Genomic DNA, 25,797 nt, shown 5'->3' on the forward strand with positions numbered 1-25,797 from the left:
CATCCGGAGGCTGCAGTTAGTCCAGAATGCGGCTGCGCGGGTGATAGATGGAGCCCCCCGTGGCTCCCGCATAACACCCATCCTGCGCAGGCTGCACTGGCTACCTGTGGTCTTCCGGGTGCGCTTCAAGGTTTTGGTGACCACCTTTAAAGCGCTCCATGGCATAGGGCCGGGTTATCTACGGGACCGCCTACTGCGACCAGATACCTCTCACCGACCCGTGCGCTCTCACAGGGAGGGACTCCTCAGGGTGCCGTCAGCTAGGCAGTGTCGTCTGGCGGCGCCCAGGGGAAGGGCCTTCTCTGTGGGGGCTCCCGCCCTCTGGAACGAACTCCCCCCAGGACTCCGTCAACTTCCAGATCTTCGGACCTTCCGTCGCGAGCTCAAGACTCATTTATTCATCTGCGCAGGACTGGCTTAGATTTTTTAAATTTAGAGGGGTTTTAAATCGATTTTAATATTTATATTTCTATTTTTAACAATTGGTATTATTAACTATTGGCATTAGAATAAGTCTTTTAATGATTATTTTAATTTGTATATTGATGTTTTTTATATGCCTGTAAACCGCCCTGAGTCCTTTGGGAGATAGGGCGGTATATAAGTTTAAATAATAAATAATAAATAAATAAATAAATAAATAAAAAGCACCATTTATGAATCCTTTTCAAAACATGAAAAGTACTGGTATAAAGTACATTATTAAAATTGATATGCCATTTAGATCATCAAGATGGCTAATGGACCAAACATTGCATTTCAAATAATTGGGTATTTTACAATAAAATATTCATTCTTGTTAAAATTTAAATTAATAGTTTAAAACTATTAGAAGAATTAAAACTATCAGTAAGGATATGTTACTATTGACATTTCTCTATTTTGGGTATTCATAAGCTTTTTGCTTGCTTACTTAATCAAATAATTCTGGTACTGCAGTTGTGCAATTTAAACCCCTTATCACACAGATAAACACTGAAGTGCTAATGGGCAGATATATTGATAACATTTTAGGGAGTGTGTGAGAGAGAGGGGGAGGAGGGGGGAGGGAGGGAGAGAGACTTTTGATCATATATCTTTTATATTCCATTTTCTGAATCTTTTCCCTTAGCATTACCTCATTATTCCTGGATGTTTCTTCATATTAAACATAATGTAAATATTTAAGAGTATGGGCTTCCGTTGGCGCCACCTTCTTCGCTGAGCTCCTAATTAAGGAGCTCCATACTGAACTTCGTAAAAGCCAGGAAAACGCCGGCTTTAATCTCTTTCTCTGGATGAAAGAGAAAGATAAGAGCTGCGGGGGTGTGGTAGACCTCCCCATGGGCTTTGTTTTTAATTAAGCAGAGCCCTGTGGGTCGAGGGTCCCATAAATATTCCTGCCAAGCTCCGACTTCAGTGCGTGCCTGCAAAAGCAGGAAAAGAAGAAAGTGTCCATCTCTGCTAATTGTCTTATCTTTATGGATTCCTAAATGCAGACGGAATGAGTGCGAGCGAACAATTACTGGATTGCAAGTATTTTTGATTTCCTGACTTCTACCCTTTTAAAAAGAGAAACTTTTTTTTTCTTTGTTTCAACTGACTCTTTAAGTTGGCGCCTGAAAGGGAGTGAAAGTGACGAATGGAATTCTAAACAGCCTGTGTAACTAAGAAGCTAAGAAATGTTATGTGTGGATTTTAATGAAGTGAAGTGAGCTCTCCTATACTTAAAGGGGAAAAGAGAAGTTTCTAGACTTATATTTTGTGAATTTTAAAACTGAAATGGCTACTAAACCACCTAAGACTGGGGTAGAAGGGTTCTGAACCAGCTTTAGAAGATCTGATTAAAGAGCAAGGGAAAGTGTCTGAAGAAAGGTTTAAGGAGATTATGGATAATAATGAGAAAATAAGAGAAGAAATAAAAGAGAATAATAAAAAAATAAGAGAAGATATCTTGATGGCTTTTCAAGGTTTGGCAAAAAGACTGGAGGTGGTGGAGGAGGAGGTGCAAGAAATTGGTCAGTCAAATCAACAAAAAGAAAATAGAATGGGGAATGCAAATCAAATTGGACAAAAATGAAGATCAAGTGGTGGTGATGCAGTATAGAATGATGGAAGGAGCTCTGAGAATTAGGGGCTTGAATGAGGAGAAAGGGGAAGATTTAAAAAAATTTTTATCAGAAGCTCTGGCTGAATTTATTGAACTTGATCCACAAGAGGTTGCTTATCAAATTGACAAAATTTATAGAGTTAATTCCTGGATTGCTAGGCAGAAGAAACTTCCTAGAGATATTGTGGTTTATTTTTTGAAAAGAACAGTGAGAAATCAAATTTTGCAAGTTGCATTTCAGAAAAACTTGAAAATAGGAGAACAGGAGCTGAAGGTTTTGAAAGAGATTCCTCCCAAGATGTTAAGGGATAGAAAAGACTTTACATTTTTTATACAAGAACTTAAGAAATACCAGATTCAATTTAGATGGGAGGTTCCAGTTGGTTTGACAGTGTATTATCAAGGAAGGAGATATCGCATTGATACAGTGCTTAAGGCCAAAGATTTTCTTTCCACCATGCTGAAACTTGAAGTAGAAATAATAGAAAAAAGAATTCAAGAGACTCAAATGGGTGTGGAAGCTGAGGTGACTCCAGTGATGTTACCATCTGAGGAACAACCACAAGAACAAAGACTGACGAGGGGAGCCCTTAAGCGTAAAGAAAAGGAGCAACAAACTCAAAGTAAAGTTCAGGATTCTGCTACAGAAGCGGTGGGAGGAGCACGGCCGAAGATACGGGAGGACGATATTCAGCTGATCGCTCAAAAGCTTCAGCAGGCCAGTAATGGCAAATAAAATCTTGACCTGGAATGTCAATGGTTTGAATTCAGCTCAGAAGAGAAGAAAAATATTTCATTATTTGAAACAATTTAGAAATGATGTAATTTGCTTACAAGAAACGCATATTAAACTATCAAATCAAAAGTACTTAATAAATTCAAAGTTAGGTAAACATTTTGTTGCTTCTGCTTTGGACAAAAAACATGGCATAGTGGTTTATTTGAGAAAAGATATACCAGCCAAGTTAATAGAGGCAGATATTCACGGAAGATATATTGCTATTGAACTTACAATAGAAACAAAAAAGACCCTTTTGTTTGGTATATATGCACCCAATCAGCAACAAGAAAATTTTTATAGAATGTTGTATGATAAATTGATTCTATGGGATTATAAATTGTGTATTATATTGGGAGATTGGAATGGAGTAATAGATACACGAAAGGACAAGAGAACTTTTTCTAAGAAGATACCTGCACATGCAAAGCTGCCTAAATCCTTTTTTGATATGATAGAAGATTTTGAGTTGAGAGATGTATGGAGACTGCGGAATTTGGAGGAAAGAGACTATACTTTTTTCTCTGATAGGCATCAATCTTTTTCATGTATTGATTTTATTTTAATTTCTAATGATTTGCTTTTTAAGGTGAAGAAAACTAAGATATTTCCAAGATGTTTGTCTGATCATAGTCCTGTTTGGATGGAATTGCAATATGGAAAAGAAGGTAGAAGAACTTGGAGATTAAATGAAAATTTGTTTAGATATCAGGATAATGTAAATCAATGTAAAAAGCAGATGAAAGAATTTTTTGATTATAATTTGAATAACGAAACATCGATAGAAATGGTTTGGGACGCTAGTAAAGCTTTTATGAGAGGTGTATTAATATATATTAATAATAGACAGAGAAATAAGCAACAAAGACAGCGTAGGTATTTAGAAGAGGAAATTTATAAGAAACAACAATTATTAATACATAACCCATGATCAAAAACTTAAAGATGCAATAAAGTTATTACAGAATCAATTTAATATGATAATGGCTGATCAGGTGGCAACAAATATACAATATGCCAAACATAATACTTTTGTAATGCAAATAGACCTGGTAGGTGGTTAGCATATACTTTAAGGAAAAGACAAAACAACGTACTATAGAAAAATAGAATATAAAGGTAAAGAGAGATACCAACAGGATAAAATTAAAAAAGCTTTTTTAGAATATTATACAAATTTATATCTTAAAGATAATATATTGAACAGGGATATTGATAATTATTTGAAGGAATATAAGGTTAAAAATTTAACTTTAGAACAATCGGATGAACTGAATCAGCCTATAACTTCTGAAGAAATTATTTTGGTAATTAAACAATTAAAAATGGGGAAAACTCCTGGTACGGATGGGCTTACAGTTAGTTATTATAGGAATTTACAGGATGAGATGTTAGGTCCACTTAAGGAATTATTTAATCAGATACAAATAGGAGAATTCCCCTCATGGAGAACCTCTTTTATTTCATTGATACCAAAAGAGGAACAGGATTGTTCTAAACCTGGGAATTATAGGCCAATCTCACTTTTAAATAATGATTATAAGATTTTTGTTAAAATAATAGCTAATAGATTAATGTTGATTCTGCAGCGAAGAATTCATAATGATCAATCTGGATTTATAAAAGGGAGACAGATGAGGAATAATGTTAGGCAGATTGTTAATTTACTGGAGTACTTAGAAAAAAAATTTTTTATTCCAGCAGCATTTATTTTTCTTGATGCAGAGAAAGCTTTTGATCGATTGCATTGGGATTTTTTATTTAAATTAATAGAAAAGATGCAATTTGGAGATGGTTTTTTAAGAATAATTAGGGCAATTTATGGAGAGCAAACAGCACAGATTATAATCAATGGTAGCTTAACAGAACCTTTTAAGATTGCGAAAGGAACAAGACAGGGATGTCCTTTATCACCATTATTGTTTATTTTAACTCTAGAACCATTATTGGATAAAATACGAGAAGTAAAGGAGATAGAGGGAATTAAAGTTAGACAACATGAATATAAGCTGAGAGCTTTTGCAGATGACCTGGTGATTACTTTAACAAACCCTATAAATTCTAGTAAATCTTTGTTGGAAATAATTGATCAATATGGGAAGGTTTCAGGGTTTAAGGTAAATCAGAAAAAGACAAAAGTGATAATAAAAAATATGGCTAGACAACAGAAAGAAAAATTAGAGGAAATAACAGGATTTGAAATTGTAAAGAAGGTTAAATATTTAGGGTTTATATTACATCGTCAAATGTGAAATTGTATAAGAATAACTATGAGGTTTTATGGCAAAAGTTCAGAAGGAGTTGATTGTTTGGAAAAATTGCAATTATCCTTGCTGGGAGAATAGCTGCTATTAAAATGAATGTTTTACCTAGATTTTTATTCCTCTTTCAGATGATACCAATAATTAAGAAAGATAAGAATCTTGAGGAATGGCAGAAGGAATTAATAAATTTATATGGGAAGGTAAAAAGCTAGGGTTAAAATGAAAATAATTCAAGATTCTCGGAAAGGGAGGTTTAAAATGCCTAATTTTAAATTATATTATGAAGCAGCTGCTCTCTGCAATAAGTGATTGGTTTAATTTAACAGAGGACAGAATTTTGAATATAGAAGGTTATGATTTGCTATATGGATGGCATGCATATTTAATTTATGACAAGAAAGTGGATAAGGCCTTTAAAAATCATGTGTTAAGAACTGCTCTTCTGCGTGTTTGGAAAAAATACTCTTACAAACTAAATTATAAGGTTCCTATATGGGCAAGTCCTAGACATACAATAGAGAATATAAATATAGAACAGAATCAGGAAATGATTACATATAAAGATCTTTTGTATACTGAAAGAGGTAACTTGCAATTAAAATCTCTGCACGTATTAAAGAAGAAGGAAAAATTATACTTGGTTTCAATATGAGCAACTACGTGCTAGATGGAAGGAAGATCAGAAAATTGGTATAGAGCAGAACGAGGGAAATTTGGTAAAGCAAATTAGGAATCAGTCTCAGGAGCATATAAAGAGATTGTATAATGTGTTACTTGAAATAGATTCGGAAAGGGACTTGGTAAAGGACTGTATGATAAAGTGGGCACAAAATTTTTAGGAGCCAATATTATTGGAAACTTGGGAAAAATTTGGGTTAGAAATATTATATTCACGAGGCACAGAATCTGAGGAAAATTTTTATAAAATGTTTTATAGATGGCATCTAGATCCTAAAAATTATCGTGTATGTATCCAGATATGCAAACAAAATGTTGCAGATGTAATTGTGATGATGCTACATATTTTCATATTTGGTGGACTTGTAAGGATATAAAGGCCTTTTGGATAAAAATTTGGTGGATTTTACAAAATGTTTTGAAAAAGAAGATAAAGTTCCTGCCGCAATTTTTTTTGTTGGGAATTATTACGGATTGTACAGTAATTGAGACTAAATTGATTTTAAATCTAATAACTGCAGCAAGATTACTAATAGGACAATATTGGAAGAAAAAAGAAGTACCTACAATAGAAGAATGGATATTGAAAGTTGCCAATTTGGCTGAGATGGCAAAGATATCAGCCTTTTTGAAAGACAATACACAAGAAAGATACTTAAAGAAATGGAAAAAATGGATTGACTATATTCAACGTAGATATCAGACTAAGAGTTATCAGACTGTTTTTGAATGATTATGATGTATTATTTTTGATTGTTTTCGGGGGAAGTTAGGAATTGATGATTGTAGGGGTATAATTAAGTTGGGACGAAAATTTTTTAGCATATGTTTGTTTTATTTTTAACTATACCTTGTGCTCGTTCCGGGAAGTCGGGGAGGGGTTGTGAAGGAGGGGAGGGAGGTGGGGGGAAAGGGGGAAAAATTTTCTGTAAAACTTTTTGAATAAAAAAAATATATTTAAGAGTATGCTATGTTTAAAAAGTGAACTATTCCTTTTTTTTAAAAAGTTACGTAACTGACTTTCAACAATTACAAATCTTAGCTAGTGTCAAGAAAACAATGTAAAATTATTCTAATTATTCTAAAACTACTGGACTATCTGTTCTGTTTGCAATATAAGATTTCAGCAAACCGCAAACTGTCCACATTATTAGTTATCTCTCTCTCTCTTTTTTTTTTTTTGAGGTACTTTCCGGTTTTGACCGAATATTTTTATGAAAAAAAGCAAATTATATCAAGGGAGCTAGCATTTTAGCATATTAGTAAAATTTTCAAGATACTTTAAAAGGCCGTTAATAAGCATCAGGTTTTCCTGTAAGCCAAGTGTTAAAGCTATATATAGGCACCAGTGCACTCAAAGCCCTTAATATGCTGATATTTTGTATAATAAAATAATGAAAATAAAAAACAATCATTAGCAAACATGCATTATACTTGTAAAAATGTGATCTCACACAACATGTTTCAATCCTGTGAAATGTACTATATACAATTAATACATACGATGCCATGCATTTAGACATAGTTTTCCAGATTGACTGTAAAAATTATAACACTAGTAATCAATCATACCATTATGCACAACTATCACTTATACTGCTGCATTAAAATAAGAAATAACCCCACACAGTTGAACTAATGGACTTTGGGTTTTCTCATGATCTGAAATAATTGTTGGGTAGAATAAGAGTGTGAGGGGACACACCAGAGCACAATTAGCTACTCATGCACTAACTTTTTCCTCCTTCTCAAAAAGACAACTGTCTACCTGCCTATACAACAATACAAACAGCACCCACTCTCCTGCAATTCTAGAAAGCCCTTAAGACCTGGGTCTGTTCCCAGACCTGGGATTAATGTGAGTGTGATCTATTGCACAACCCTGTTACACTATTGTTTTATTCCATTCTAGTAATTTTAATCTAGACTCTTGTTTATATGGATGTTAATTGTTCTGCTCATTTTGTGCATTTTGTAAGCTACTCAGAGTCTTCTGGAGTGGGCAGCCGCAGTAAATTAAAATAATGAAGTACTAATGGGCAAAGTTGGAGCCTTAACAGAAGAAACAGAATTGAAATAAAATTGGGAGTTCTCTGCTTTAAAATTGTAACATCTCTCTAGTTGTGGTCTCCTAAAGTATTCTCAAACTATAGCACTGTACTCTGAAGCATGAGATATATCATGGATACTACTTGAAGATAATGATGCTGTCAGCCCTGAAGCCATTTTGGGAGCATCTTCAGGGCTGCCACAGCAAGGCCAGGTGGAGCTGTGGGAACGTAAGGGGGGAGGTAGAAATAGCTGGGGGGATGTGTAGCCAATATAACATTGTTTCTCGTGGGAGTCAAGGACACTCTACCAGGAGTTGGAAGGGCATGGACCAAAGCCAACCAGTGTTGGGACTAGGACCTGATTGAACCATGTGATGGATATGCAACATGGAGGGCAAGAACTTTGGACTTTGATTGGGTGGGGAAAACCCTGGGTCCTTCAAAGTCAGTTTTTCACCAGCTGTGCCAATATGACATCCCAAATAAAATTATTCTTTGAGGAAACTCTAGGCCTCAGAGTTTTGATTGCTTTAGGGTTATTGCTTGGAAGCCTGACAGATGCCTAACTTGCTTCAATATGAGCTGAATCATATCTACTACATTTGAAAGCTCCCTCCCAGCTCACACAACTGGGTGGAATCTTCAATTTCTGACCCTAGATTCACCCTTAATAGCACTAAGAATATGTGCAAAATATTTCTGGAAACACTTTTTTTCCATTTTTCCCATATTATCTTTCATTGTGAGTATGTGTTTATTTATGGCTGTTGGTAAAAACATGAATTGAGCATGTTCAGGCAAGTGCTGTCTGCTGTCTGACCGGGCCAAGGCCATATGTGGTAATAGATAAGGCCTTTAACATGGTGTCTTAATGGGAAGGGAAGGCTCCCTACCAGTGCCAACATTTCATACATGTTTATAAGAATGGAACTTTACTAAATGCGGTTTCTGCATCCTAAAACTAAGACAAGTTTATAAATTGAATGAAATTATATATGCAGTTGTGCAATCAGGCTAAAATAATTGGCTTAATGTTGCAGAATACTCTTCAGTCATAATATTAGTTGATTCCAATTTCCAGATATCAGGCCAAAAGGCCAAACACAGTTGAAGATCAGTGCTGCTCCCAAAATAAATTATGTGAAATAAATTGCTACTGTCAGCCCATTTAAAAGTAGATCTTTTAAATTATATAAAACACTTCCTGAAATAAACATTTCTGTAAATTTTTCCCCATATTCATAGCTCCTGGCCCTATATGGGATATTTAAGGACCTGTGCGCTCGCACAGAATAGGCCTGCTCAGGGTGCCGTTGACCAAACAATGTCGGTTGGCGGCCCCCAGAGGGAGAGCCTTCTCTGTGGCAGCACCAGCTCTTTGGAACGAGTTACCTCCGGGGTTACGACAACTCCCCGAACTTTCCGAACTCTCCGAACCTTCAAGCGGGAATTAAAAACTTTATTATTTAATCGTGCGGGATTAGCCTAAATGTATTTTAAATGTATTTTAATTATAGTTTTTAAATTTTAAAGGGTTTTATGTCGGTTTTGACTGTTTTAGTAATTTGGCCAATTAATATATTCATTTTAAATGTTTTTAAATTTGTTATTTATATTATGTGTATTTTTGTATTTTTAATATGGCTGTAAACCGCCCTGAGTCCTTTGGGAGAAGGGCGGTATAGAAATTGGATTAATAAATAAATAAATATGGGGTGTTCAGAGGGACCTGCTGCATCATTTTCAGGGCTGCTTGTTCATCTAGTGCTCAGCTCTCACCTGTGGCATCAAGTAGCTTTAACATCACATCAGCCATACCCCAATAAAATCATCTCAGCAAATGGCCCAAACCAGACAAGGTCACCCAGCTGGCAAATGTAAACAGTTTCAAATACTGAGGAAGCATCATCTTGAACAATGGGGCTTTGGATAAAGCAACTGAGACCAGGATCAACAAGGTTAGCCAGGCATTAGGTCAACTGCATACTAGTCAACACAAAAACCATATTTCCACAAAGCTAAAAGTCTGCAAAATTGTGGTTATCCTTTCCCTCCTCTTTGGATGTAAATCCTGCCTTCTGTACTGATGACACATCAAACAACTGGAGAAATTTCACTTGCACAATCTCCACTCCATTCTTGACATTTGTTGGCAAGACTATGTTTCAACCTGGAGGTCTTCGATGATGTGAAGTCTATCAGCATTCAGTCCCTGATTATCAAAGCCAGGGGTTGAAGGTGGAACACATCATCAGAATGGATAACCACTGTATGCCACACTGGTTGCTTTACAGTATATTGGGGTCTAGCTCCTGGCCCTCTAAGAGAGGAATATCCCTGAATAATTTATTCCCATTTGGATAAAGTTCCTTATATAAAGCACTGGGCAGAAAATAGAAAGTCGCTCACAAAAGTATGGTTCATTTCTATAAAATCACATTTCAGCAGTACATTATTCAAGGAACTTATTACCAGATATTTAAAACTAACCCTATACATGAATTTTAGCTACTACATATAACATAACATGTTAGAACAAAACTAGATGCAAATACCTGAATTATGACCTTTTCCTCTCTGCTTCGATTTTTAAAGTGAAATAATTTTATTTATCAGTGGGAATCACTAAGGATACTGTGATTGGAGTTTAACAAGTATGTTGGGCTAAAGTTTCCCCAACGAAAATGTAAAGATTATAAACAACCACTTCGAGTTGATTGTGGAAAAGATAAGGGCAATTCCCATTATTCCAATGAAAATGTCAGTACAGGACATGGATTTGAATCCAAGATGGTATATGCTGAGATATCAGTCTTAATTGTTAAGAGACAATAAATTATGGGAAATTTTTGCAGCCATCTTTTATTTACAATAAAAGTATGTTTCTAAACATATTGATATTGAAGACATTGCAAGTATCTGGTTTGACCGCAAACTATATTCTGCAGAAATATTGGTTTATTTTTATCTTATTTAAAAATTTAAAAATATCAGAATACACAGGAGAAATTATCTTACATCTTTCAGGGAATGAATATGCATATCACTAGCAAGACTGCAATTTTTATATCAAAGTTATTTTGAAGTGGACAGACTACCTAAAATAGATTGGATTAACCATACAGGTGATTATTCATTTAGAATAATCTTGTCTTTTCTGTATTGGCTTCATAGTTTTTTTTATATGGTAAGATTATTAATAAAATAAAAAATCATCTTTTTGTTGTACCACTTATATTTCCTTTCCAAGGTTTCTATTTGACTAGAGCTTATATATTAGATGCAAGAAATCTCAGGGATTCTATGATATTACATATTCAAAACTATAGTGAAAAATAATGAAAATAATATAGAACATTCTTTCATTGATTTGATTCCATGCAAAGGTCTATAGCCTTTTACTGAATAAAACTAATAAACATTATTTCATGTGATTTGTAAATACATTATATTTACGTTTATATGCATGCAAAACAACTATCTTTTTTGTAGTGCAGAACCTCTAATTTGTCAAATCGTATCATCTAGATCAGCAGTTCTTAAACTGGAGGTAATTTGTCTATTTTGGGGTGCAATGGAATAATTTATAATTGCTTGTTTGTAAATTGAAGACTCATTTTAGGCTGCCATTGCAGAGATGCTTGTGTGGAGATAACGACATTATTTGAGACTGACAAAGGGATAATTAATAACCACTCATCTAGCAGTTTAATAACCACTGATCTAGAAGTATAGGACAAAATGATACGCCCTGTGCAGAACAAGATTAATAGGAATTCTCATTTCCTATTTTTGAGAGATACGGTACTTCTGTGATCTTCACAATAATATATGTAAAAAATTAAAACATGGATGTCAGAGTTGTCTAGTCTTGGAAATTAATGAGTACATCTTTCAGAAAAAGAAAGAAATGTGAACAATTTTTTAATGTCATCAGTTTTCTATAAAATATTACTCCAAGGACAGGAAGAATGTGTTGAGCTCATTGCTCATGCCCTTATCTTATTAGCTTTCACTTATTGGCAAGCATCCTTTAAGTGTTCTATAATGGCTAAAATATTTTTTTTAAAAAAATAAAATAAATAAAATAAAATAAACTATAATTTAATTAAAATAAGAATTATTTATTATAACACCTTGTTTATTAAATTTAAGAAAATAAATATATTTATTTTATTTTATTTATTTATCATTACATGTTTATATTGCTATTTTATCATTAAATCCAGCTTTTCAAAGTGCTTGACAAAACCTCTGATATACGAAATAGATTTTCTCTTCGTTTTTTACATTCGAACAGTATAACAACATTAAAAATGAGAAGCAAGTATTTGTTTAAAGAAAAGCATAGCTTGGAAAATTGAGTGTCCCAAAAGACATTATATTCCTCTCAATTATTGAAATAGAGACCAAACCTAAGTTATTAAACCAGCGGTCCCCAACCTTTCTGGCTTGGCGACTTGACCGGGGTGGGGGGAGGGATAGTTCCCTGTGAATGGCAGGTAGACATGCATGAGTGCAGACAGCTCCATTTGTATAAATGGCCACCATGCGCGCCTGCCCCTCACGCAAAGGAAGCTTCATGCATGAGGGCAAGCGGCCACCAATTACGAAAGGGGAGTTTCACATGCATGCCTGCACTTACCCACCACTTGCGTGGCCCGGTTCCAAACAGAGGTTAATTTAGTGCTTGGGGACCTCTAAATTAAACTATAACTAAAAAGATTCTCTGAGACATTTCAGTGTTGGGTTAATTTTTCAGTTAGTACTATTTCCCACTAAAAAGATGTATTTTTCAAAGTTTATCTTATGTAAATCTGGTATCTAATAAGAAATAGATATTCAATTAAGTTAGAATTCCATAATAATTTATAATTTCTCTTAGTCTATTTAGTTACTGCATCCCACTATATGCAAAAACAATCTAATTTCTTTGCTATTAAGCATCTCAGTAATTTTGTGCTCTACTTATTTTTAACACTGTCCCTAAGAAAAGGATAAATATATCCTAATTCTTCCTCCAATAAACTCAAAGTGCTTAGAATGTGGTTTATAAGCAGATTTGATAATACTTCAACTGAAGAATATGTCAGATTTCAGAAAATGTTCAAGATATAAATAAACTGGCCTAATTTTTGACTTGACCTTTTTTATGTTCAATATTGAATGTGTCATAAAACCAAAAACTTTAAAACAAATGCTGTCAAAATAGATTATTTTTATATTAAACAAAAGTAAACCATAAAGCTTTAAATGCAATTGTATCAATACATATCACCTCTTTATCATATTATTATAAAACATAATCAAACATTTAACAGTGAACTCTATTTACTAATGTATTTGAATAACACAATGAAAGGTGACGAAACAGAAGCAGTCATGTTTGGATCAGTTGCCAATATCATTCCTTCCTTTGGTTCCAGTACAAACTAGAATTTTGTTGACAAACAGTTAAAAGGGCCACAAATATTGGATCCCCACTCCCATTTTCTACTTATATTTTCAGCCTGATTCTAATTTTTACTAGACAGTTTGCTGAACAACAATATCTATAACCATTGAATTAAATAAATTAAATATTAACAATATTTTTGAATGTTGTCAGTCAAGGGAAAACAAGTTTTTGGCATTTTGCACATATGCAAATTTATTGTTACCCAAACCTTCATGGACCAGTTCCCACTTTGCCAGACGGAGAAATAAAAAAAGTAGTGTTCAGTTAAACTATCTCAATTGTGAATGAAGTGTTCTTATCAGCATACCGAGGACTTTTGCAAACAACGACGACACATATTCAAACCAAACCAAACCAAACCAAGCCAAATCAAACCAGAATGTGAGTGTAAAAGAATTGTGACCAAGAGCTGAAGATGTTGGACGCTGTTATAATCATGTCAAAACATGTTAGAAGCATGACATCTATGACTGTTGAATCAACAGATATTTACATATATAGAAACAGGCATGTGTTATATCAGTGAAGCAAATATAAAGCTGATACGGAAAAAGCAACAAAGGAAATAATGATCAGCAGCACAAATGACACAATGTTGAGAAGTCTTTCTTTTATACCTTTCTTGTTCTGGTGAATGCAAACTAGTATCAGGCTTCAAGCAGTTAGTACTAGCACTCCTAGCCCTGTCAAGCGAGGGCTGCAGTTCACTAATGCATCCAATGGAAGAGAAAGAGAAGAAAAACAAAAAGAAAACAAAGAAAGGAATAGCATGTTAGATATTAAATCAAAGTAATGTTCTTTCTACACAAGATGTTAAGTCACAATAAAGTCATGGAGATACAATGGAGCAGATTGGATGAAACATGGCAAGAAGATTGCCCAAAAATATATTTTAAAAAAACCAACAACAACTAAATTTGGTTGCATAAAATGGTATCATATACTGCAATCTTATCCTATGAAGTCAGTCTGTTGGCTTTCATAAGCAAGATTACAGCTCAGCAGTGGATAATGAATACCAATATAAAATTGGAAACAAAATATGAAAATAAATATATCTGTATCATTATTTATTTGAAGGAAAACAGAACACAAAATGATGGGATTCCATTGGTTTGAAAGAAAAGGATATTCTACCATGAAAACAATTATTCTAAATAAATCAATACAGGGAAAGACGCTTTGTCTGAAACCTTACCTAACCAACAGCCTTCCTGTAAATCTTGATACATGTGAATTAAGGCAATTAGGATGAAGTGAATTATCCTGACTAAGCACTGATTTGGCCTTAATATATGCAGGCAGGGTTGAGCTTCACAATTCAAAATAATTCATGAAAAAGAAAAAAAAGTAAGTTTCACAATGAATGCAAATCACACAGGAAGAAAAAAAAATATACAAAATTAAAATATCCAAAACATCAATGTTGTATAAGTATCAGAGATTCAGGAGAGAAAATGGGTGTGATGATAAATAGTCCTAGGAATATTCTAAGAAAGTAGCCCATTCTATTCAATAGGAGATAGAGCTGTGAAAGTATGGATAAGTGTATAGATTCCAGCTACAAACTCATTCAGCTGTGCAATGAATATTTTACACTGGCAAATAACTTAAATGGAGTTAAAGCTGGATCAAACTACTTAGCTACACAGTGAGCTATACTGTTATCTAACAAGCTAAGACAAATGTAAGTTATGTTCAATTCATGGTGATATAATAGATACATTCAAGTAGTTTTATTGACATTATGGATGTGGTTTGTCGCAACTCCTTTTGGTTTTTTTAAATTTCTGTGTCTAGTACAGGTTGTCTTTGACTTAAATTGGGTCATGAAGTGATGCCAAGCATAAAATTATCGTGATCGAGTTTACAACCTTTTTTGTAGCAGTCATTAAGCAAGCCAGCTTCCCCCATTGTCTTTGCTTGTTGGAAGCTACCCTGTTTCCCCCAAAATAAGACATCCCCTGATAATAAGCCCAATCAGGATTTTGAGCGCATGGCAATAAAGCCAAGCGCTTATTTCAGGGTTCAAAAAAATATAAGACAGAGTCTTATTTTCACGGAAACACGGTACTGGGAAAATTGCAAATGGCAATCACATGACCCAGGACTTTGTAACTGTCATAAATATATGCTGCCAAGAATCTGAATTGCAATCATATGACCGAAGGGATGCTGTGACAATCCTTGTGAGGAGTGGTCAAAAGTCACATTTTTTTTAGTTATGTAGTAATTTTGAATGTTGACTGAACCAATAGCTGTAAGTTGAGGACTGCCTGTATAGAAGCCTGCTATTTCATGGTAATCTCCCATCCAAGAACTTATGAGGATTGATCCTCAGTTTCTATAGATCAGCCAAACAAGCTGGGTACTGCAACCTATAAGGCATTTCAAAGAAGATGTGGGTGTGTGGTTATGTGTTGAGATAGAGAGGCTGATTGACAAGTTCATTCAAAAAACATCTCCTTTTTTTCTCTGGAATTCTATGTGAGAACTTTCATGTGACAGCAAGAGATTTCTTACCTGTAAAGATTCCAGTAAGTGCCATTCTCAAATAAAGGCATCTTGGGAGGTAGTGATTTATAGTGCCTAACAGAATTTCTTGAATGTGACAGAAAACAAGGGGGAAAGAGCCATGCAAGAAACAAAAATATATAAGCAGATATGAAAATAAGCACTAGACAAAATAGTAAATTATGATGCAGCAAAACATTCATGTAAGGCATTTGCTGTTTGTTGGCAAGTATTGTTAATAATTACATCTACCTGGCCCACTGGAGCAGGAATGTTGTAGTCCCAACTATCAAGGAAGCGCACCTGGTGGGACCTAAACAAAGAGCCTTCTCTGTGGTGGCTTCCTCCCTTGGCAACATCCTCCTCCACCCAGAGATAAGGTTGACTTCTATTGTATTGCTTTTCCACAAGGCTTTGAAGACATGGTTTTGTCAGCAGGCTTGGGAACTTATTCAGAGCCAATCAAGTTACTTGTCTAATGCTACTGTTGCCGCCATGGGGTGGCGTGCCAGTTAATTGTATATTTTTAACTGGATTTTTAATGCTATATACTGGCCTGGAATCACTGTGTATGAATTGGACAGCTACATAAATTTGTTTAATAAATAAATAAATAAATAAAATTTAACTGTACTTGCCAATGAAATTAATAAAGTTTAAACTCTATCTGCTTAAATTGTACTGCATCAAAGAAAAGAGAAGAAATAGCAACTCACAGTCATTGAATTGTTCAGGAGAGTTTTATTCTTCAATTGCTCATATTTTAGCATAGTTCTCAAGTTTATTTTTCATGTACATACATATACACATACATACATACATGTATTATGTATGTACATTAATAAAATAAAATAAATTGCAAGGATGGCTTGCATCAGATAGCATGAAGTATCTAGGAATCTGATTTTTAATTTCAGATAAGGACACCGATCTTTTACAAAATAATAACAACTATTCACCTATTACTTCTATTACTACTATATAATCATCACATTGATTTATCTATAATACTCTACTTTTCACATCTCATTTGTTTTTAAAGATAAGACTACCAGGATTTCTTTCCACTTAGGGCTTATTCTCAGTACCTGGGGGAAAAGGCATTTACTGCTATTCTTGTTTACTTATTACCGCCTTCCTGCAAATATCACCAAGGCAGATATTTTTTAATGAATTTACAGTTATGGATAAAAAAAAGAAAGCAATATTAAAATGCAAGATCTCCAAAATAAAAGCCAGTTCGCAAATGTTAAGTAGGCTTCTCCAATGGTCAGATGTCACGTGTGGTTTCTGACCATCCTTGTTTTGATCCCTTTCATATGTTAATCATTTAATCAGAAATGCACAATTGCCTCGTTTGGATAATTTGAGATTATGGGAGAGATTAGGGGAGAGAGTAACTCCATCTGCCAAGAGTGATGGAAAGGGCATTTGAAAGTACACATAAGGTTGTTTACATTTCAGCATGCATAATGACTTTGGACAGGAGACATTACAATCTCCCAGTGGATAACCTCTAAAGTACAGAATCTAAGGGTCCGTGTGTGAGGTACAAACTTAAAACATTTAGGGATGGTGAAAGGTGGATACATCAATTCATTGTAACAGAAGGATGAAGTGTTAAGTGTATTTCTTTGGACTGTACATGAGGTCAAAACCTCCCTTCTATGTCTATGAAGGAGAGTGCTTATGTCCATAAAGTTTTGCAATGAATTAAGAGCATTTAATTTTACATCTGAAATGATCAGTATGTATAAAACAGTAAACTAAAAATAAAGTTAAAAAAAACCTAAACAAATAATTGTAAAGAATGCAACACAGAATAATAACCCTGCCATACATTTGAAGGCCTGTTTTTTGCTTGCAGTTACAGTGCTTGCAACTGATCAATTGCTAGATATGAAATTTGTCCTAACAGAAGCTACATAATCTAGATATGACAGGATATATAAACATAAGAAACAGCTGCTCAGAGCCATAGATTTGGATATATTAAACTCATTCATTATATTGACCGATGCTTCAGTATCAGAAAACTTTTAAAAATAACTGAAGAATTAGACAGTCTTTCATCTGCAGCAGGACTAACAGGAATAACAGTTTCTGGGGAAACAGAATGATTTGTAAAATAAAAAGAAAAGATGTGAAAGACATACACCAGAACTTTTTATAAGCAAGCTTAGTTACCAAATGCCTGTATTTACCTGGTTGTATGTAGGCACTCTGCACTTCTTCCTCGTTTTGCCCTTGGCAGCATAAGAAGCTCACTGCACAGACAGGATTGGACGATGAATGAAACAGTTACATAAATATGAGGCATTAAATAGCATGAATTATGCCATGATATGTAAATGAAAACACAAAATAAACTAGAAATTCTGAACTGAGATAGTCCTTTAGATAAGCTTTAAAGAATTGACCAGACTACTCATTTTACATGTCAGCAAAAAGTAGCTGTTTAATATATTAGGTGATTGATTTATTTGTTTTATACAAACAAAGCTTTAGTTCAGTTAAACCTAATTTGTTTCAACACATTTCTAAGCAGCCTAAATTTACACACTACGGAGCCTTAACATCCAAAACAGTTTTGAGAGTGTTGTTTCTCAAGTCACATTTGGCAAGATTTTCTGCTATTTCACATTGTAAACAACTGTAATGAAAGTAAAATAAGCACAAAATGCTCAGAGTTAAGAAATGTAGCACAAAAGTGTGTCTCTGTTCCTAGCAAAGAATTAGGGAAGCTCAAAAATTGCTAGCTGTTTTCATCTGTTCTTGATAGCAAATGCCTACATGTAAAATTTGAGCCCTTTTTTATAAAAAGAAGAAGAAGAAGGCGCAGCACATTAATTTTGGCCTGATCCAGACTAGTGCTTCTTCATTAGAAACAGCTATAAGTTAGAGGAAACCAAGAATCAGAACCAAAGAGAATAGTTCTTGGGTGTAGCATGTATGCTAATAAGAACTCTTTAAAAAAACCCAACCTTGGATAAATAAAAATGAATTCCCATAAAATAATTATTTTGTCAAGTAAAGTTTATGTTTACAAAACTATGATATTATAAAAATCTACTAAAGACCATGTTAAGCAGGCAAATAAACATAAACATTTTTGACTCTGGTCAATATGCCATCATACTATTATGTATTTAGAGAACATATAACTCACTGCCAGCTGGCAGGCTATCTAATAGCATTATAGTAATCTTAATAGTAAAACTATGAAATTTAGTATTTTACAAGTAAACCAAAGTAATGCAAAGAAGAATAAAGAATAGTGCTATTCCATAAATTCCACACAGAAAATTATACGTAAATGTTACTCTTCCAATCTTGTCCCCAGGGAACCTTTAAAGGAGGAGATATGCTGTGTCCTTGATATAATAGTTGTCAGATTTGCAAATGTACCACCACATACCACATTTAGCCTACAAATTCTAATAAAAAATTACTGATGTACACATACAAGCCACAAAGCTGACATTGCTATGGAGAGACGTTAATGTTCCCTTATTTTTTAATCTGTCCTCCCCCAGTTTATCAAAATGGCTGCCAATTATCCAGAAAATGCTGTTTTTGTAAAATCCAGCAGCCATCCTGCTAATTCAATTCATCCTGCTAATGTACAAATCAGAGCATCAGACACCCTACGTTCTGTTCAGAGAGTTCTTAACACATTTCTTACAAAGCACTGTTCAGTTCCGGGTTAGGGTTAAGGTAAGGATACAAGTTGTTCCATGTTAATTGTTCTCACTGTCAGGAAATTTCTTAGTTCCAAATTGAATCTCTCATTAATGAGTTTCCACCTGCTGCTTCTTGTCCAACCCTCAGGAGCTTCAGAGAATAAGACACCCCCCTTTTAGCTGTGGCAATTCCTCAAGTACCAAAAGACAGCATAAAAAATGTTTGAGAAATTGACAGGAAAAACAGTGACTGCAAGTTCAGCAAGCTGGAAATGGTCCACAAAGAAGAGGGTAAACGAATTGCTCAATGTTGCCTTAAGGCAGAGGTGTCCAAACTTGGCAACTTTAAGACTTGTGGACTTCAACTCCCAGAATTCAGTAAAGATGGTTGAGGAATTCTAGGAGTTGAAGTCCACAAGTCTTAAAGTTGCCAAGTTTGGACACCCCTGCCTTAAGATTTGAATATATACTTCGTTGTTGGTGTTGTTATAGATATGAGGACCTTTTTCATCTATTTTAGAAAGTAATTATTTTCAAAGCTGCACTAGTACTTTTAATAGAAAAGATAAAAAACATACCCTTCTTGATCTGATAAATACTGATTATCCATATCTCTTGGTCTGCGGTCAACTGGGCTTCGGGAGGCATCATGGTGTCTAGTTGGAGAACGTGATCTTCTCATTTGATGAATTTCATCTAAACTCCTGGTTTATAGAATAGCGAACAAATAAATTAATATAAACGTTTAAGTGTAAAATTCTTAAATCTGATAACCTTGATGCAAATAGAGGAATATTGATCTAGGAATGTAAAATACATATACTCCAGTCCATTATAATAGCTTTTCGTAGCCACTTGTTTTCCTGATGTGTTGTGACTAACATTTTCAGAGTTTCCAGACAGCACATAATTAATAATAATATTTAACTCAGTGACTTGATGGTGAGAGAAAAAATTCCCTTGGCAAAATTGCTGAATTCTTCTGGTAGTTCCTTGTTGCACCAACCTTTTTGGCAAGGGCTCTAGCTCTCTCTGTGTAAATTTCTTCTTTGACAGGAGGGCAGAAGGACAGTGTGGAACATGATACATTATCAGAAAGTAAAATGCATTAATTGATTGATAGAATAATCTTGTTTAGGAAACAGTGAATGAAGAGTTGCCTAGTTATGTCATTAAGGGAAGTACACAAGAACCTAACAATTCTCTTTATGGCAAATTGACCATTGCAGAGAAAGCAGTCACTCTTGCATCAAAGGGAGCACAAAGTGCCTAAAGAGAACATAAACTTCACATATTTATAACCACAAAAATCTGCCCCTCTCAGAGTTGCCCACTTTTAAATCCAGATGAATTGGGTGGAAAAGTGTTGGAAATAGTGGGGTTCTAGATTTCTCCATTTTGTACAGACTGTTGGAGCTACATTTTCAATCTTACCTCTGTAATGGCACATTTGGTAAACGAGAACGGGTCCTGCCCTGATCGTCACCACGGTGAGGAGATACAGATCGTGAACGATGATGAGTTGTTCTTTGCTGTTCTGGCACAGTTAATGTTGCAGATTTACTTTCTCTACTGCTAGACCTATAGCCTACTGGTAAAAGTGCAACAAAAGCAATTTAGTTTGGATCACAAATAGCAATGAATTAATGATCAGATTAGTCTTTTCAAGAATCTGTTGTTTATTACAAGATTTTCAAGTAGTTGTTTCACCAGTGAAAATCCCGAAATATCATGCAGCTAAATCTAACAAATAGCATTATATATAGGAGGGAAAAGGATAAACATAGGTACAGAAGAATTTACATGCAGACTAAGAAATTCTCAAAAGTGAAAAATGAAAAAGAGCACATATAATATCTAAATAATAATTAGATATTAATTTCTAGGATGGTCAGTTTTTCAACTGTTCAGTATTTTCAGATGAATTCTGTACATCTTTGGCTGCAACACTGAAACAATGCTATTGCCAAAATTATTGCAAGAAATAGAATACTTTATGAGTAACTGTTTTAGGATTGAAGCTTCAGTTTCATTTTTAGTTAAGTTAGCTGCTGATGTGAATATGATATAAAAGTCACTTAAAGTACTGCTCAACATTGAAATAATCAATAGAACTTCCTTTACCCAGAATTAAACTTTTTTGCTATCACTATCACAAATTACTCTTAGCTGGACCTAGCCCAAAAAAAACAAAGAAAACTACAGTATAATTAAATGCCATCAAAATTGCAAGTTATTTACAGAGCTTACAATATGAATGCAGACATGAATGATGCTTTCCGCTGAAATAGCAAAAGCCACACATGGCATCTTGTTGAAAGAAAAATTTACATTTTGTTCTCCTATAGGAAGAATTGTCTATGCACAGAAAATACGATAAACTAATGGAGTTCAAAAAGACAATCTTTCAAATGGTGAAAAGATACCAACTCACAATCAAGTTCTTCTAACAATAAAAAGAAAAGGCCTGATATAATAAATGAAGTCTTTAGGATGAATGCTTTGAAATCAGTTGGCCAAACTGTACTGTAAATAGCAGCAGGCTACTTAAAGCAATCCTTTAGTTGAAGGAACAATATATAAATTAAATATTAGTAGTTCTTAAAGAATCTCAGATTCTAAGGAAGGGACCTTATAGAATCCTTCTCATCCAGAATATATTCCATACTTTTCTCTCATAAATTCTGTATGACTGCTTTGTGAATGGAAGATGACTTGTGACATGGATAAAATAATTGCTTATGATGTAAATTATGAAATAACTTTTCCTGTTTAATTATATTTATGTTAAAAATCATCCTTATCTGCAAAACTAAAACTATCAAGAATTTTTAAACATATACATTAGACCAGGGGTGTCAAACTCACAGGCTGCGGGCCGGATCATCACACGCTGGCCAAGCCTACACCCGGTTTAGCAAAGGTGAAAAAAGTGACAATATGTCATGTGACGACATGACAGCACGAGTTTGACACTCCTGCATTAGACAATGGAAACTACAGTAATATATTGTTATTCAATAGTCTATGTTACCACATAGACAGTACAAAGACAGTACCGTACGACAAAAAATAACAACATATGGCTTAATTATATCAGTTTAACTGAAATTATTAGCTTATTCATTAATAAGCTAATTTAGAGAAGTGCTCAACTGTTGTTTAAGAAAAATGTCAAAATTAATTAACTATTATTATGACATCCTTCTTGATTTTCAGTTAACAGAATACTGCATTCTTTAACATAATTAACACCTCTCAAAAATATGGTAGAATGAACTTATGTGATATACTGTTCTAGGCTTGTTGGACAATGTTGTTGTACAATGTGCATTAATACTGTATATACCAGCCAAAATAGCATTGGTAACCATAGTAGCTAGTCATTATTTCAAATAGAGAAAAGTAAGAATAATTAAAAAATCTTTCAAACTGTTTATTACAGTTAATTATCTGGTTCAAATACCTGGTTGAAATGTCAAGTTATGTGTTGTTGTTTTTACTTTGAACGTATTTTCCAATTCAGGCTGTGACTAGCTGCAAGAAAGCTTCAGGATTATAATGTTGAACACTGTATTTCTAGAATTTTGATTTTATCTTTTTATAGAAATTGCTTAAATCTTCTTTTATGCATATATTTTATGCATATATGTAAGATAAAGAAAAATAATGAATGTTTGTAAGAGTTATAAAAATATGTAGCCATGCTTCATGCACTACATGCAGCCATGCATTTTCAATATATTCCATGGTGCACCTCTGAAAACAAGAACAAATCAATTGAGATTTTTATTACTTAAGCATATTTGAATATATTTTTGTATTATTTTTTATTTCAAAACAGATCCTTGACCCATGAAATGCCTACATTATGTACAAAGAGGTTTATTAGTTGTTTAGATTGGTATCAATATTAAATATTAATCCTGTAACAAACCACTGCAGATGTATCAGAATGGAAGATTAATTTTAATTCAGGAACAAATAAATGATGTAAATTTTAAAATGTGTCACCATGGAACAATACAACTTTCTGGAAAACATGACCTTCCAACTCAAGTTCTTTCAAAAATCTAGAAAATTCAAACGTGGAAGAGGATAAGGACAGGGAAATTGAAGCAAAGGATGTAGGACCATGCTCTTCACCCACGCACGCACCTGAAGGAACTACTCCAATACCATCATCAACCTCATTATCTGAGATGTCACTATCACTGATTCGCTGAGATCCTGTGCAACAGTAAGGCAAATAACTGTATACTTGGTACTTTTGCAAAGGGTTAAAATAAGTGTAAACAAAATTTATTTGGGCGAGTTAAATAAATGGGATGCATTCAGAACTAAAAAAAAGATAATAATAATAATTGTAAAAAAAAAAGCTATTGCAAAGTGGCTCAGAATCAGAACACATTTTCATCTCTGGTACTGGCTATAGCTCCAAGCATATTGTGACAGCACAATGACTCACTGGATTGTAGCATTTATTGTTAACTTGCTCATACAGCACCTTGTGTATCTGATTTCACATTAGTTTATTTCTATGTATCGTATCTTATATCAAACATACCTAATACTTCTTTCTCCTATATTATCCACAACAACAACCCTGTCAGGTGTTTTGGGCTGAGAAAGTGATTGGCCCAAAGCAGGGGTGTCAAACTCAATTTCATTGAGGGCCACATCTGGGTTGTGTTTGATCTCAGGGGCCGGAATGGGCATGGCCAGAGTGGGCGTGGCCAGCTCGACATCACTTATGTCGGGGGTGTCTGTGGTGGCCCGAGCTCTGTTTTCAGCTGCAATTGCCTCCTGCAACCCTCTGCCAGTGAAAACGGAGCTTAGGAGGACCCGTGTGTGGCCCTCCCGAGCTCCTTTTTCGCTGGCAGAGGCACTGCAGGCCAGTCCTTCACTGTTTTCAGGGTGGCCCCATGGGCCAGATATAAGCACCCGGCAGGCCGGATTCGGCCCCCAGGCCTTGAGTTTGACATCCCTGGGCCAAAGTCATCCAGCTGGTTTTCATGCTTAAGGTGCAACTACAACTCAGTCTCCTAAGTTTTTCCTTAACCTTTGCACCATAACTGGCTCACCAAAGTTCATATGTCACATTAAACCAAACCAATTCACATTACGGTTTAGTGCAACATGTGAATCTAATGATCCACACAAGCAACTACTGATTGATGTTTTAGTTATTATGGGTTCAAAGAGTGTCCATAAATTATAGCTCGGCAACATTTTCCATTCTCATGTTGAGAGTCTAAACAACCTAGTGAAAAAGGTTCAGAGGTCATGAAGTCGGACAGTATTGAAAATCACAAGAAAATTGCTGCTTCTATGCTGAACATAGAAGCAGCAACAAAGCAATCCTAGCAGCCATTTCTTGGTCTCTAAAGTGAAAGTAGGAAGCATTCCATTTGCTTTGTCAGATTTCAGAATGACAGCAATATAGCCAAGTCTAGTCTTTGCAAACACAATCATAATAATTACAATCACAATATTATGCATGCCTCTTTAACAATAAGTTCCAGTCAGATTAAAGAACTGATTTTCAGTCTTAAAAGATTACTATACTATGAAGTTCTGAAAAACACTGAGACAGTATGAGTTAAATCTTGATGCAGATCTTTGAAACCCATACTTTTTACTGAACGCAGTTGCTTAAGTTGTTATAAATGTCTACAGCATAATTACTAGTCAAAAAGCTCTACCAAAACGACAGGGGAATTCTGCACCTACTTTGTAATTTTTTGCTGGAATTTTCTCCGCTATGGACATGTCTCCTTGGCATGAAAGGTGATGGCTGAGGAAGAGGTAGTGAGGATTCATCATGGGTCTGCAGCTTATACCAATGTGGATCATCATCTAAAAGCGCAGTCTCCAACTCTATGAGAATCTATTGAGAAAGTACAGCAGAATTCATCTTTGTTTAACAATAAGGACAAACTGCTTCAAGATTATATTCCACATTTAAAATACCATGATGGTACATTCTAATTCACCTCTCCGAGGAAGTCACTTTCTTCTTCTTGCACTCTTGGCTGATCCCAAACAGTAATTTCTAACATCCGTTCTCTAAAATCCTTACGGTGTACATGCGAATAGAGAAAGGTTTGGTTCCATTTGGGTTCTAAGCTTTTCTTTACTGTTTTGGTCCTTCTTTTACTCTTATCACTGAAACACAAAAAGTCACTGTAAATCATCATCATCAGAAATCCAGATTATGCATTTCCATCTCAGGTCTTAAACTTCAGGACTATGCTCACAGTCATGATTCCAGTGTTGCCA

The 25,797-nt window shown here is 34.7% G+C and overlaps 1 protein-coding gene across 1 annotated transcript in view; it reads right to left on the minus strand.

The window, feature by feature from the left end:
• Positions 1-25,797, minus strand: part of RIMS1 (regulating synaptic membrane exocytosis 1) — a 296,197-nt gene that overhangs the window by 70,496 nt on the left and 199,904 nt on the right. Inside the window, exons 12-20 of the mRNA XM_058176391.1 lie at positions 25,512-25,683; positions 25,249-25,405; positions 23,674-23,745; positions 20,950-21,106; positions 20,094-20,219; positions 18,037-18,099; positions 15,842-15,919; positions 14,517-14,630; positions 13,936-14,025 (exon numbers count right to left, since the gene is read on the minus strand). Of these exons, the coding sequence (XP_058032374.1) occupies positions 13,936-14,025; positions 14,517-14,630; positions 15,842-15,919; positions 18,037-18,099; positions 20,094-20,219; positions 20,950-21,106; positions 23,674-23,745; positions 25,249-25,405; positions 25,512-25,683 (1,029 nt within the window). The remainder of the gene's footprint in view (positions 1-13,935; positions 14,026-14,516; positions 14,631-15,841; positions 15,920-18,036; positions 18,100-20,093; positions 20,220-20,949; positions 21,107-23,673; positions 23,746-25,248; positions 25,406-25,511; positions 25,684-25,797) is intronic.

This window comes from Ahaetulla prasina, chromosome 1 (genome assembly GCF_028640845.1).
Source record: "Ahaetulla prasina isolate Xishuangbanna chromosome 1, ASM2864084v1, whole genome shotgun sequence".
Classification (NCBI taxonomy): domain Eukaryota; kingdom Metazoa; phylum Chordata; class Lepidosauria; order Squamata; family Colubridae; genus Ahaetulla; species Ahaetulla prasina.